This window comes from Cebidichthys violaceus, unplaced genomic scaffold (assembly GCF_023349555.1).
Source record: "Cebidichthys violaceus isolate CVI_PGR_0920_01 unplaced genomic scaffold, fCebVio1.0.p SCAF_34, whole genome shotgun sequence".
NCBI lineage: Eukaryota > Metazoa > Chordata > Actinopteri > Perciformes > Stichaeidae > Cebidichthys > Cebidichthys violaceus.
The window spans coordinates 2123726-2139600 of record NW_027176528.1 but is presented as its reverse complement, the minus strand read 5'-3'; the positions used below and the strand labels follow the sequence as shown (position 1 = coordinate 2139600).

The 15875-nt window shown below is 39.9% G+C and overlaps 1 protein-coding gene across 2 annotated transcripts; it reads right to left on the bottom strand.

Annotated features, from left to right (window-relative positions):
• Window positions 1–185: 185 nt before the first annotated feature.
• Window positions 186–14508, bottom strand: LOC137883624 (interferon alpha/beta receptor 2-like). 2 transcript variants are annotated; one of them, XM_068725172.1, is made up of 8 exons: window positions 14478–14508; window positions 13708–13818; window positions 12423–12552; window positions 11058–11233; window positions 10036–10175; window positions 9249–9408; window positions 8933–9060; window positions 186–2159 (listed from the first exon to the last, which is right to left on the bottom strand). In XM_068725172.1, exons 2-8 carry the CDS (start codon window positions 13754–13756, stop codon window positions 1497–1499), a joined length of 1446 nt encoding a protein of 481 aa, XP_068581273.1. In that variant the 5' UTR covers window positions 13757–13818; window positions 14478–14508; the 3' UTR covers window positions 186–1496. The 2 variants fall into 2 exon arrangements, with proteins under 2 accessions (XP_068581273.1, XP_068581272.1); XM_068725171.1 differs by having other exon boundaries at window positions 14411–14500.
• Window positions 14509–15875: the final 1367 nt, after the last annotated feature.

The following is a 15875-nucleotide window of genomic DNA, read 5'->3' as shown; positions in this document are numbered from 1 at the left end:
TCCTATACAGATCCCTCAGTGAACTGTGTGAGCTTTCACAGTAGCAAAACACCGGAGTCAGCAAACCTGACTTCAGCTTTAACAATCGTCTCTGATCTGTGTTAGTTTTATGGTTGTCTATGCTTTCGTAACGTACAAAAGAATTTGTAACTTTTACTGCTAGAATACAAAACAACAAAACACTATTTAAAAACGTATTTTTATTAAATGCGACATGTACAGAGTAATGACTGACAAAGATTTTACAGTGAGCATAAAAATACAAAAATTAAACTGCATACTGTAACTTGCAATAAAACATGTATTATCAACATTAAACACAAGTTAAAAAAATATGGCACATTTTTTTGTGTAACAGCATTTATGTAACTATATACTGTAGATAATGTGTAATATTCATTCACTAATATTTCCTCAGTCACAATTCTCATATGTAGAAATACATTATGTATAACAACCTAAGCATACAAAACGTAATGTGTGTATTATCTGGAATAACTGCACCTTCAGACTAAATTGTGCCGACATTCAATCAGCAAAGACACGCTGTCACACACACAACTTAAGAGTACACAACACTACTTAGTATGAACTGTAGAGCTGCCTTTTACAAATAGTTGAATTACTGACCAATTACTGTTAGAACAGTGATGTAACACTGGTAGTTAGAACAGGAGGATGTTCCTGTTCTAGTTAGAACAGTGATGTAACACTGGTAGTTAGAACAGGAGGATGTTCCTCTGGACACAGACCCTGAGGCAGCTAGAAGATTTAGAGAATTGTCCTAATAAAAACCTACAATTTGCCGTGGCAAAAAAAAAAAAAAGAAAAAAAAGAAAGAAAAAAAAAAAAAAAAAAATCACATGTTCTCAGTCATATGGGGAACAGAATATTCATTTTGCATGCATGTCGTTATTGTAGAGGATTCAGCCAGAAACTCCTGGGTTCTGCTTTGATTCTACACACCCTACCCTGAACTAAAGGACTAACGTTTTTGTGCAAATACTTGCCTAGATGATTGCCTGTGGTAATAGGAAGGGGCGGGGCAGAGCAGGGCATCACTAGTCTTTGACCTCAGAAATGTGTTTTTTTTTTTTGTGAAAATAAATCAGCTGAAAGAAGGCAATGGTATTTGCAACTGCGATAAAAGGTGCAAGAGCTTAAAAGAACAGGCTAACAGACCATCAAGAAAAAAATACTCATCATGAGAAAGTTAAAGTGGTCCTTGCATGACGCTCATTGTTCTAAACTTTTAATACAACTGATCAAATCTGTCATTTCTGTTGGAAACACAAGAATCTCCATCACAAACCTTACTTCTGAGAACAGTACGTCCTGTAATGAGAGCTATTTATCAAAATATGACTTTTCAGTGTAGAGACAATGGAAATGAATATAGACCAGCACTTAGTTTCATAGTCAGTCTTTGTAACACATCATAAAAATGGAACTTGTAACTTCCAGGATTTCTACAGTAAGTTCTGTACGACATTTGTTCATGGCCGCCCTATATATCCAAAGTGCTCTTCCTCCTCCTCCTCCTCCTCCTCCTCATCTACAGAGCAGGAAACAGTTCCTCTGACAACTTCCTTGGTTGGAATGGAATTGCACAGCTCTGAAACAGAGGAAGACTGTGGCTCCATCTCCCCAAAGTCAAAATGCGAGTTCCCTACCTCCTCCACTTCCTGCCCAAGCCTGCCGAAGGTTAATGTGAAAAGGTCCACACCCTGGTTGCCCCCCTCTTCCACCACCTTCCTCTCCTCCGTATTTGTTGGGACTCGTCCTTCAGTCCCACGGACTGTGCCCGATATAGGTAAAGAATCAGAGTGTGTGCTGTGTGCTTCGTTCAGTCCAGCATCGAAATGTGTGTCTGTTGAAATCAAGGGTTCAGGCTCCGGGGATAAAGGTTCTGACAAAGGTGATGAAGATGAAGAGGAGGAAGAAGAGAGAAGGTTATTGCCCAATCGCGTTTTATAAGCTCCTCCTCTGCTCCCACCAGGGCTCTCAGTTCCACTCTGCTCATCGCTCTCGTCGGACGTGTGGTTGCTCCTCTTTTCACCTGAAGAGGGCGGAGTTGGTTCAACGTAGACGAGAGAAGACAACAGGGACGAGCTGCAGGATGGAATGACTAGAAGCTCCTCTAGGTGATGGATGGATGTCTGAGACAGAGAGATGAAGAGAAACACAAAACAAAAGAGAGAAAGCATGGACCAACGTTAAAGCCAATAAGTCCGATCAACAGCAGTCCAAGCTGCTTGTTTTAAAAAGCAGATATTCAACAGATGGAAGCCTCTCCAGACAAATGAAATCTGACAATTAGTCAGCAGAAGAATCAGTGACATTTGATAAAAGAATCTTTTATCAAATGATAACGATACTTTGCTCTGGTACGCTGTGATACACATTTGTCCTTATTTTAAACCTTAATTATGGGATTTATGGAAACTAAAAGGCTAACGGTTAAAAGGCTACAAACAACTTGATTAATAGATTAGTCTTTTATTTTACTAACTGTCAATCAATAATCCATCCAGCATCAGCATCGTCCTCTTTGCTTAAGAAATGACTTAAGTGATTAACCCATAATCAAAACATTTCTATTGCAATTCAATACAACAACTCTGACATCAATTTCACATTTACAATGTCTGGAATGTTAATTTTGACAAAGTCCTAAAATTGTAAATTCAATTAAATGTCTATTACTGAGATCATAGTTAAGGGTTGTTTTGTCCTCTCCAGTAGCAGTAGGGCGGCCAAAACTGGAAACTATTTCTTAAAAAAAAAAAAATGTTTTTTTACACATTATGCCCATAATGGAAAACCAATATGAGAGACATAACTTCAAGTTAGGTATAGTCAGGCCCATCACCAAAAACAAAAGCAGTGTCTGTTACGGTTTTTGTTTAGTTGGTTTCCTGTTTTATTCAGAATTTCCCTGCCTCTTGTGTCCCGTGTCACTTCACTTCCTGTCCTTGTATGTTTTCCAGAAGTTGTCCTGCTCTGCTCTGCTTCTCTGTATATTTCCTGCTACCCTGTATGTATCCCTCGTGCTTTTTGCTCTAAATTACCGGTTCTGTGTTTTGCCGGTTTTGAATATTGTCTATTTTATTCAATCAATGACTTACTCAACAATGACCATTGTTTAAGTTGTTGATTAATTGAGTGATGAAGCAATCAACAAATCCTTTCAGCACTAATTGTTATAATTTTAGATAAATTCAGACAAACGTTTTCATTAAATGTTAATGAAATGAAATGAATATCTCTAAACACTCGATCAGTTGCTCCAGAAATGAAGCCGTATTTCTTCTGAGCCATCAGGCAACATTGTCCCCACCAGTGGAAATGTTGCTGAATCATATCAAGGAAGTACCGGCCGCTATGGTGTTCTGGAAAAATGGTTGGTGAGCAACCGATAGCCCCGCCTCGTGTCCCCCTCCTAACTTCACATTTCATTTGAACGAGTCCTGTGTGAGGGGAAGCCCCTTCTATATCTCTCTGTCACTCTGGTTGACTTAAAGTAATTAATAGTGAAACATGAAACGGCATCTTATCCTACAAAAAAGTATGCTCAAATCCCCCTCGCATGAGAAAAATACCACAAATAAAAGGTCAACTGTAACCGACGCCCACATCCATAACGCTTCTACGTCCCAGCATGCTGTAAGAAAACAAAGGCTCTGAAGGTTTCGAAAGGTAGCGGTGACTAGCTACGCCATTTTCACAGAATTTGCATTCAAATTGTTCCATGTTCAATTCACATTGAAAAACCAGTGGTGGCATGTGGCTTTTTGTTGCTTTAGGTTATTAACGGAATCAAATGATTCATTTTTTCCTTCATTTTATATTACATTTTTTGGGGGAAAAAAGAAATCAGAGGAATGAAGAAGGTGACCTATGAGACCAATGGGCCTGATGCAGTTTAGAAACATTCAAAATGTGACAGGTTATCACTGTTGAAATGTTCTTTACAGGATTACAATTAGTAAAGTAGTATTTCTAATGTGATATGGGATTTTATTCAAAATTTCACTATATGTAAAGAAAAAAAGGATGGCTCTGGTTATTCTCCCAAGTCTTACATCTGAACTTAGATTGAGGCTCTAGATCTACGAGACATAGACAGAAGTTCCGTTTGAAAATGGAAATACGTGCATTCACTCTTTTTTAGAGTTTTGTTCATCTTAATGCTTGAGTCAGAGAACAAAATGACTATCATCTGCATATAAGAGACACGTAAAATGCTCACAGACTCTAATTCATTAATGTACACAAGTAATGGTACAAGAACGCTACTCTGTGATGCCCCAATATCACAGACAGATGGGAAATATGTAACAGAATTCAAGTAAGTAAGAAACAGACTTGATTGTCTTTGACCTCCTGCTTGTGACTTCAACAAACTAAGTCATGTTTGCCAATGAAACAATGAACAGCTAAACCTCTCTTTTCTTTGGTTTGCTTTTTAGACAACATTCTAATATATTTCTAAAATCACAACATAGACTCTGTCAGGGATAGAATGATTAACAGTAGTTCCATCATGTCTAACATTAAGAATTGTAACAGAACTCACACTTTAGGAAGAAGACAATGCAGAAGGTATTAGACACCTAAAGTCATACCTTATAAAAGACGGTTGTAAATAGTTCAAGATAGAAATATCAATTATTAAAAAGTAAAACATAAAAAAAACAAAAAAAAAACACTCTTTGGGATTACAAAAGAGGGGTTTGACTCCTCCTCAATTAAAGGATGTCTGTTATTATTCTGATCCATGGTATGGCATCAACATAGTATCCTAAATGACTGTTTAGGGATTAAAGCACAGGATGGTTCAGGCTGAAGGATTGAACCAGCAGCATACTCCTTCACATTCAAGCACTTTGTTAAAGTGTATCAGAGGAGGTGGCTGTTTGTATGACCCATAGCTAGGGAACTGCCACGGATGACCACTTGATGCGATGTGAAAATGGGACAAGCTCGGCGACAATGTTTGGATATTGCTACTAGCAGTTGCCTACTTTTGATTGGTTTATCTCACCCAGAACCCACAGAATCAATCGCCCAATGAGACAGTCAAAAAATAAAATGAGAATAAAATAGCATGCATAACGAGTACTCAAATATTGAGTATTTCACTTCCTCCTTTTTTATTTTGACTCGCATTTAGCGAACCTAGGGAGGCATATTTTGACCTTTTATCATTTACCGTGTACACCCCCACTGGCAGTCTAGTCTGACCTTCTCTAAGACAGGAAACTAAGTACATCAACCATCCTGTTGAACAGAGAGGTTTACGTGCAGCTGTCTTTTCTTCTTATATCACAGATCAACCACAACAACCACTTCACTCGAGTAATGAGCGGAATCTCAGGTAAATGGTAAATGGACTGTACTTAGCGCTTTTCTAGTCTTTCCGACCGCTCAAAGCGCTTTCACACTACATGTCATCATTCACCCATTCACACACTAATGGACAGGGGCTAAGTGACACCTTATACACACCGTAGGCACAGCTACGGGAGCTATTTGGGGGTTAAGTGTCTTGCTCAATGACACATCTAGCGGAGCCGGGGATCGAACCGCCGATCCTCTGATTGAAGGACGACCCTGCTCTCCACTTAACCACAGTCTAGTGTGTACGTTTCCGCTTGCAGTTCTTTCCTGTTACTTTATTCAGAAAAAAAAATCAAACCATAAATAAAAGCATATCAATTAAAAAATGGCAAACTTGATCATGTTAAATTAATTTAAATTACTACAATTGTGTTTTGATTTTAAAATCAGTTTTTGCAGAAATATGGAGAGAGTACACTAATATGTGTCACTACTTTTTTTATGGAAGTTTTTATTGGACTTCAATAGTTACCTAAATAGTTTGTGTAACACGATCTACAAATATTTTTTTTGTGGCGAGTCATATCTACAAAAATACAGAGCTACTTGCAAATATGTAGATTTTACTTTCAACCAAAATGTAAAATTTACATGTAAAGGGATATATGCACTTTTTTGGATCAATTAGTTTATTTGAAATGACTTTTGCACATTTGTGGATCATTTCCTGTCTGTTTGGGGGCAACGTGACAATTTGAGGTGCAGTATCTAGCTACACCAGAAGGTGGCGACCTACCTTCATAAACTCACGGAACTACAGTCTATAGCAGGGGTCCGGTTCCGAACCCAGACGCCGTTGTATCTGGAACTTGGACTTATAACCAATAGAAAATTGAGAATTATGAAATTTTGACAGAGCGCTTCTATTGTAACCGGCGCAGCTTTTCCAGCCTTTACGGCACTCGTTCTGCATTCCAGGAAGCACACCGACCAATTACACGCGTCGTAAACCCCATCACCTGATGCTACTCAGCCAATCAAATATGTGTATTCTGATAAACTTCCCGACTCGAGTGAGATTTACACACAGGAGTGACGGGTGACAGATCGAGTAGTCAGAGAATAACACATGAGTCAGAGAAGTTATTCACATGTCACATGACGTTCTCCAAGTGGTCAGAGCGACCAGAACCTTTAACCGTTAATGGACAGACTCTTATAGGTTAACTCTTCATACGTACCCACTCACATCCAAAATTAGACTCTGAACACAAATATCTCTTATTAGAAGAGGAGAAAAATATAATATTGTGGTTTTTTTGGGTGACATCACTTCACACCTGAATAAACTGAATTTAAAGCTTCAGGGCAATTCAGTTATATACATTTTTCCAAGATTTTTTGATTCATATTTTTCAAAAGCTTTCTGTTGTGTAATTTATTCTTTAATGTAGCCCTTATTTTACTTAAAACAAGAGCAGAACATTGATTTATTATTAGATTATGTATTATTTATAATTCATCCAGTTCAATTTGAAAACTGACAATAAATATGTATTTGATTTGACAGTCAGTTGGTGACTACATACAGACGTAATACAACTGCTAGGCTACTTCAATATATGGGTCTAAATCATAGCGCAAGTCAGACATTACTGTGATGTTCTGGACCTTTGCATGAGGAAAGTCTCTCTGAATGGACCTCGTTGAACATTAATTAAACAATTACGACAGACCGTGGCACCCAAATGTCTCATTCTCTCCACTTATTTATATTCAAGAGTGTGGTATTTCTGTATTAGTATTGGAGTTCATGACTCATTGGTTTCACATTCGGGTTTTGCAACGCTTCCCTCGTCTGTGTGCTTGTGAAAAGTCTGCTCTTGGATGTTTTTACCCAACCAGTAGAATGCTTGGTATAGTGTGAGCAATGAAACGATCCCTGCCTCTTTGCTGGTGCGTTCGCTTCACTTCTTAGAGCATATAATAGTAAAAGAAAAGGTACAGGCAGCGTGCTCCTTATAACTGTCACTGTCTGAACAGTGGTGTCCGTCAGTGGAGCAAGTTAGTACACTAGTGGTCCAGGTAGCTGCTGCTTATACTAGTGAGAATCTGTTTATGCCCGTCGGGAGTGGCGCCAGTCAGTGAAACACGGGCCGTTGTGTGTGGTTTATGACAGCAGCAAATAGTCAACAGAAAGACCACTGACAATCAATATCTTTATACACCAAGGCAGCCAGACCTTCACTCACAAAAACATGACCAAGCACTACAGAGTTACCGTTCACTGTGTATCAAGCTAATACTAGCTGAGACTGAAAATAGAGCACTTTCAGCAAGAGCATTCGTATTTTAAGCTTGTAAGGGATCTACAAGACTGAATTATAGCTACAGCGAGGTAGATAGCTTAACGTGGGCAGACCAGGGATGTATTAAGGAGAAGTGGCAGAGTTAGCATTAGAACGCTAATGGCTTGCTCTGTGTGTGTGCAGCATTGGACCAACAATCAAGTTGATGTGGTTGATTCATGGCATCCTTGTCAGTGTACGCAAAAATAAAAAAAAGTTCCTTTTAGTAACAGTTGCTGGGGTAGATACTATAGAAAATTAAAAAGTACAAACTGTCATTTTTTTCCAAAAGTCGTAAAGAAAGCAACGGCGACAGGCTACATTATGAAGCCTTGATGGATAGAAGTGGATGAAATCGGTTCCGCCCGTCAAAATGACATTTTATGTAAATTGGATGATCTTTGTCACAAAAGGCTTTCTTCCTGTTGTCAGAAGGTGGCGCTATGACTTTAACTCAATATGGGTGTGTAGATGCCGTCAGGCCTGGACTCTTATCCAGCATATTCAATTTGGGGCACATTAGACAATGTGAAGTTATCACCCAACAAAGATGTGGGAAATATGGTTTAGAAATACAATTTTTGGTGCTGGTAGATTACTTCTAGACTTCCCGTTAACACAGGTTAATGCAGGAGTGCAGGTTTCTTCAGTATCCTTTTTAACGTTATGATGACCCAAAATGACTTCTTTAAATCTACTGCTTATTACTGAGCAAACTTGGAATATTATTGTTCTGCTAAATATGTGGCCTGACATTTTCCAGATATGATTGATGAATGTTTGCTCACTTTTTATAAAATAAAAATGATTATTGAACATGTTTCAACCACAAATTAATTGACATATCAACTTAAAAAGGGGGGGAGCCCGGTCACCTTCCAAGATTAGTGATGCACCACCAACTACTACACTACATTACATTACATTACAGTCATTTAGCAGACGCTTTTATCCAAAGCGACTTACAATAAGTGCATCAACATTGGTAATCAAAAGAACTACTAGTCACCAGAAGTCATAAGTACATTTCCTTTTCCAAACAAGCATCTAAGAGCATGAAGCAGAGCATAACTCAGAGCCAAAGTACAGTGCAGAAACAAGAAAAACAGTTAGTGCTATAAGTAATACGAATACAATAAGTGCAACAAGCTAGTATGAAAACAATAAGCGCTAAGTGGAAGGCTACTACTACTACTACTACTGCTGCTGCTTTTAAGACCACAATTAATTGTATTACTTACCAGGACCAATGGCAGTGGTCTCCTCTTCGGACAAATTAAACCAGTATAGACCAGCAGGGTCACAGCGACCGCCCCAACGACCACACCAAACATCACCAACGAACACAAGGTGGCCGATATCCATGAGTCTGCAGAGAGGAGGGGGGGGGTCATGGGTCATATTAAGCCCAGAGGGACTTGAAACAGAGCAAGCTTATCGGTATTATCAACAGTACTGACGACTACAAGTTAGAGCGTTGTGGTGATACTGTTTCCATGTTTCATGCGTTAGTGTTTCACGATATTTAAAGCCCTTTAAAGACACAGTGACCTGTACCTGCAGTAGAGTGGCCAGGGGTGGAGGCACAAACAGCTTTGCTGTAGTTGGACTCTCGAGACACCAGACCTTGTGAGAAGCAGACTGAGACACAGTACTGTCTGCCAGAGGCCAGGTCCTTCAAGACGTATGTTCTCAGAGACTCGGTGTATTTAAAAATCTGCACACAGAGAGACCGCAGACAGACGTTAGATTAGTAGAACACTCGGAGGAAACAAGACAAATGCACCGTTTAAACCACAGGAAGCTTTGATTGACACTGCAGTGGTAAGGTATGCAATAGAGTGCTGCATTCAATACATCACTTTAAACCAATTCTACACCAATTAACCTTAAATGCATTAACTGATCTTTTCATGTCACACTTCAATAGCCATTTCGATTGACAATGAGGAAACACCAGGATAAAAGGAAAGCATCCAGCTTTCCTGTCTAATGAGGTGAAATTAAAAAAGGACAATACCGAATAAAGCACCTACAAAATATCACAATATTTCCATAGATCTCAACTCAGCTCGCAGTTATGTTTCAAAGCATCCAGGTTGGAAGATTTGGGGCATTTTACTTAGACCAGTGATTTTTTGATTTTTCTTGTATTAGGTCAGCCTTTGTTGTCTGACAAGCCTTTTAAAAGCCATGCAGGTGTTACTCAAACTTTCTCGTTGGCATCTTCTCACCTGTAGCTGTAGCAACACAGCAGTGCTATCTTGAATATCCGCTTAAACTTGTCGGATAAAGATATGCGCGTATAAAACTCTCACACTGTATGTTGCTCCATGTACAGTACCTGGGGTTTGTGGCTCTCAATCCGGAGTTTGTAATTCAGAGAACCATAGATCTCTCTAAGGTGCTCCATGGGAGGCTGTAGGTCCACACACAGATCCTCTGCACACGGTCTCACAGTCAGCAGCGGCAGGTCCAGGTGAGCTGGAGGACACGGGGACAGGGACAGAAGAGACGCTTTTGTTAGATGAACTCAAATTTCCATTGCATGATGAATAGAAAACGAGGGAAGAAAACCACTTCAAACATTTTGAAAGAGACATACAGCATTTTATTTATTTACTTCGATACCATTAACAGTAAACAGGTTTATGCAAAGTCCTCTGAGGCACTAAATCCTGGTTCAACAGAAGCCTCTCAGAACTTGAAGTGAAATTAGATATCCAGCACTGTAGTGTGTTAGTGTTATCTTAATGACCATTATTTACAATCTCTTTGCAAAATTCCTTTTGCAGTATCAGCAAAGATACATTTAAAAAAAACAAAAAAAACAGGCAGTGCTTATTTGCTGTTTTTTTAGGTTTTAGCATAACATGTCAAAAATTCTGTTGTCAAATAATTCATTGCAACCACAAAAACATAAGACCACTTTGTGACCAGAGCTATAACAAGTATGGTTCTGCCATAAGACCAGAACTAGAGGGTACAGCAGACACTATGATGTCTCTTGGTTGGCAGTTAAACCATGTGTGCGCAATAGATAAAAAAATGGCAGTTTAATCATCTGACTGTTGCCCTGTCATCATTCAGAGGCACCAGGGGAAGATGAAACCCTGTCAGAAGATATAACCACAGGGAGAATGAATGAATGAATGAATGAATAACTCAGCTGTAGTAGTAGAGGAATGTATTAAAGGGATAATCCACAGAACTCTACAAGGTTTTGTTCAGGAAAGCCAGAACCAAGAGACACAACTGAAGAAGCTATTTTCTGCTACAATGGAAAATAAAGAAAAGATGATATCTCATCTCCATTATCCGTCCCTATTGTTCTTCACATTCTAGTTTCAACACAGTGCAACTTACTATCTTTGATGGGTTTAAATCCTTGGAGGATGAGTGGCTGTGAGTGCTGTGCTGCCAGCAGCGCTTTAATGTTGGTAAAGTAGACCTGTTTTGGGTCAGAGAAGGCCACTGTCAGGTTGCATACCAGTGGGTGCTGGACATGCTCGCAGCCAACCACCGGCAGCCAGGAAGTTCCCCTACAGGACCGGAGGGAAAGGAGAGAGGCAGACTTTAGGGCAAAGGTATTCCATTCAAATTCAATTCAGTTAGAGAGACTTTCCTCATCATCAAAGGTCCAGAACATCACAGGAACGTCCAACTTGCGCTGTGATTTGGTCCCATATATAGTGAAGAAGCTTAGTAGTTGTATCAACTTAAGTATGAAGTCAACAACTGAAATGAATTAAGTTCAATTGAAAAACGTCTCAACAATATGTATTGTCAGTTTTCAAATTGAACTGGATGAATTATAAATGATAAATACTCTAAAAATAAATAAATGTTCTTCTCTTGTTTCAAGTTAAATAAGGGATGCATTCAAAAAATACATAACAGAAAGCTTCTGAAAAATGTATTGAACAGAATTGGCCCGCAGCTTTAAATTCAATTAGTTCAGGCGTGAAGTGATATCAACCAAAAAAGCCAAGATATTATATTATTGCCATCAGATTCTATCTGTGGTTATTGAAACCAGCTCTATTCCTCTCTGTTGACGTCATTAGTGGGAAGTGAATGAATCTGATGGATCGATCATATCGGGCTCTTGTTTTTGTTTTTTCCTGCGAGTTGGTACGTTTTTGTCAAAGGATTTTCACTTTGTCTCATAGTGAACCTTCACATTGCGTCTTAATAATCATCACGGTCTCTGAACATGTGAGACATCCTGGTTTTAAATTCTGCCCGTAGGAAGAATTAACCTCTAAGAGTCTGTCCATTCTTGGTTAAAGACTTTTGGAGAACGTCATGTGAAACAACTTCTCTGACTCATTATTCTCTGACTACTCGGTCTCGCTCCCCGTTTGTAAATCTCACTCAAGCAGCGACACACGAACGAATGCATATATTCGATTGGCTGAGTAGCACAAAGTGAAATGATTTACAGAGCATGTAATTGGTCGGTGTGCTTCCTGAACCGCTGAACAAGCCATAATGGCTAGAACATCTTTGGGTGTGTGTGTGTGTGTGTGTGTGTGTGTGTGTGTGTGTGTGTGTGTGTCTCTGTACACACTCCAATAAACATCTGACATCATTGTTCTGTTGTAACCCAAATGTAAAGTGTCTGCATCAAAATGGGTGCAACGGACTGACTCTACAGTCAGATTCCTTGGGACACTGTTAGTATACACACACAATAAGTAAATGAATATGAACACGGATAAAACCCACGTTTCTGTGGTAACTGTGACACTGTAGTGGACTCCTGTGGGTGTTCCTGGTCCAGGCTCCCATTTAAGCATGTGAATGAAATGGCTTGAGTCCAGGGTCGCATTGACAGGCTGTGGGAGTTCACTCATAGCTGAAATACAAACAAACAGGACATTGAATGCATCTTAAGTAGATTTCTATTATACATGCACCTCAGTCATACTTGTTTTTCAAGTGTTTGCCTCGAGGCAAACCCACGAGTGAGTCATTGTAAGCGCTGCTGTGAGTGAGCCACACTGTGTACTTCTGAGATTGGCCAATATTAAAAGGGACCCCCCCCCCCCCTTTTACCCATCAAAGTCTGTCTGCAGGTTCTGAGGAGCACTAATGCACATCTGAAAAAACAGAGGGACACACTGATGTGCCTACAATGCATTGCGGATAGGGAGAAGAATCCATGGAATAAAAAGTTATGATATATCTGCTGTTGTTTTTTTAAACTGTCCAGTGCGTGACATGAAGGTTGGAGTGCAATGCTGAGTTAGTAGGGTATTCCGTTAAAGAATAGAATGACACGCATGTTTTTAAGTGAACAAAAACATCTTTGATTCTCCAAATTTGTCTTCATCCCTCATGTTCTGCCTTGTTTAAAGGAGCATTGAGCCCCATTCTTTACAGTTTAATAGTCTGTATTTCATTCCTCTAGAGCTCTATTACTCCATCATTTAAGCCACACTGGTGCAATGGGTGTCACGTTTCTTCTCTTTAAACCTGAATAGAAAATGAACTATCCAGGCTTTATTTTAGTGACTTGTCTCAGTTTATCCGATCCAAAACAGCCATCTTGTGCTGATAACAAACTTTGGCTCTGAGTTATGCTCTGCTTCATGCTCTTAGATGCTTGTTTGGAAAAGGAAATGTACTTATGACTTCTGGTGACTAGTAGTTCTTTTGATTACCAATGTTGAATGCACTTATTGTAAGTCGCTTTGGATAAAAGCGTCTGCTAAATGACTGTAATGTAATGTAATGTAATAAATGCCTCTAGAAAAAACACACAGTCTACTTTGTTTACTTTACAGTGAGCGACAACTAATGCACCACTGTGTTTTAGGTCTTTCTACCACTCTATGGCCAACAGATTCATAGCTTTCCTTTGCTTGAAGTCCACTTTTTAGAGCGCTGGATAACTTTTAACGTCTGTTTTTTTTATTTATTTATGAATTTCTGTAACAAAACTGTAATCTCGACCAAGGCTTGTTCAGGGTTATGAGAAAGATGACATCACGTGACTGCGTGTGCTCACCTGGCAGGACCTGAGGCAGCCACGCGAGCATCCACAGGAGAGCGGTCATGACAGCAGCTCTGCTCCACCGCCATCAGCACCTCAGGACTCTTTCCATATCACCAACACCATCTGTCAACAATACATTGAGTCACTACTGCGACCTATGTATTCATACATGTCATATAAAATGGCCAAACAGTTACTACAACTCGCTTTAGACAAAAGCATCTGCTAAATGAATGTAACATGACGAATGTGGGTATATAACTGAGCGGAGTTACTTATACTGACACCATGTGTTACGGTTATTCTCACCGTAAATAAATCACGGTTTGAACTTACTCTTAAATTGAACATGAAGCCATGCTCCTGTAATAGCCGTTAACTTCCACATTAGAACCACTGACAATTGAGTGAGTTGCAAAACACTTTCACTTTGATTGTATGGCTTTTACGGCCCGTTTAACGTGACTTCCATTAGAAAACACTATAACTAAAATGAGCCTGAACTTCTAAAGACAGATACCGCTGTCTAACGTCACTCTGCCCACAGACACCAGATAACTAACTAACGCTAACTCGTCTTCTTAGACGGAATCGTATCTATCGCTAGCTAGCTAACGGATTAGCATGTCAACTAACTAGCAAGTCAACGTGTTTTGAATAGGTCAAAAAAGCTACAAAATGTTCAAACGTTCAATGTTATGTTTAAAACAGCGACCTGTCCTGAGATTCGTGTCCATGTTTATCCACCAATTTCAGCTCTGGAAGCCAACCTAAAGACGTACCATCACACAGACTGTCTATGGGAGCTCATGGAGAGGATCGGCTGCAGTTGGTGCCTTCAAAGAACCTCAGTTAACTTGGGTTCTTTTGACGGCGCGATGTATTTTTTTGCAGACTGACTGGATACTCCTGAGACTGCACATTCTCGTGTTTTATTCCGAGTTGGGGTAACACAGAAAACCCTGGTACAATTGTATTATGCGCACTTTAGGGCCTGTCACGTTGCTTGCATAGACTGTAACCGATGAAATTCGTCCGACAGGATGTGAATGCAACATGCATTCCTGCAACATGCATTCACATCCATGCAGTTGTTGAGAGGAAATCATGTGACCTAGAAAAAGTAGAGGATGGCAGGTGAGTAACGTTACCTTCACTGGAATCGTTTTCTTTCTTAAAATTTAAAATTGGAAAGCCACCGCAGTGTTTTTTTTTCTTTTTTACTTACCAAATGGTCTTATCCAAGCCCCAAGCACGAGCGCCGGGCTGTGAAGCAAATTTTAAATGGTGGAATGCAATTTCCCAATAATAATTTTCCCATTTATTTCGGGCCAATATCAATGTCCCCCTTAAGCACTGAACTATAGGGACTTAACTGACGTCACCTAGTAAATGGTTGAGTCTGAGAGGGCTAGAAATTGTATAAATACGAATGAACAGCACTCTGGGGCGAAATATCAACTTTGATGACCAAAGCATGTTGGGATTTTATTTTTATGTTGTTTTACTGCCTGATTTGAACTCTTGCCGAACCTCTATGTGCTGTCCTCTTTGTTTACTTTTTTTCTTTTCTACACCTCTGGGCCTTTACGGGAACAGACCTCACAGTCATTGAGTCTGTCAGTGTTGAGATTGGGCCGCAGACTGAAAGGAAAGCGTTCATAAAGCGTTCAAAATCTCTACAAGAATGCATTTCTGCAGACTTTTGCCCAAGGGAATTACCCACAATTCATAGAGTCGTGATGTTAAACACAAGCTTACCACGGGAAGCCAGGGGTGTCTAATCCTTAATAAGAAGGCAAATTGGCCACCAATTGTCCATGCAAAGCAGATCTTTGCTTGTCTGTAGTGGTTACTCCCCTTACCAAACTGCTCCATCCGTGTGGACCAGTGAGCGTAGTCATGCACTTAATGCTGCCAAGTCTCTCCTCTGCAGTGCTCCAGTGTTGTCTGCTCCCAACTTCTTGCGTCCTTTTAAGCTTGAAGTCGATGCTAGGGGTGACCGTGGCTAAGTGGAGAGCAGGGTCAGAGGTTCGATCCCCGGCTCCTGCTCCACTAGTCTCATGTCAATGTGTCCTTGAGCAAGACACTGAAGCCCAAAAATTGCTCCCGTAGCTGTGCTTACGGTGTGTAGATAGATACTGAAATGTAAGTCGCTTTGGATAAAAGCGTCTGCTAAA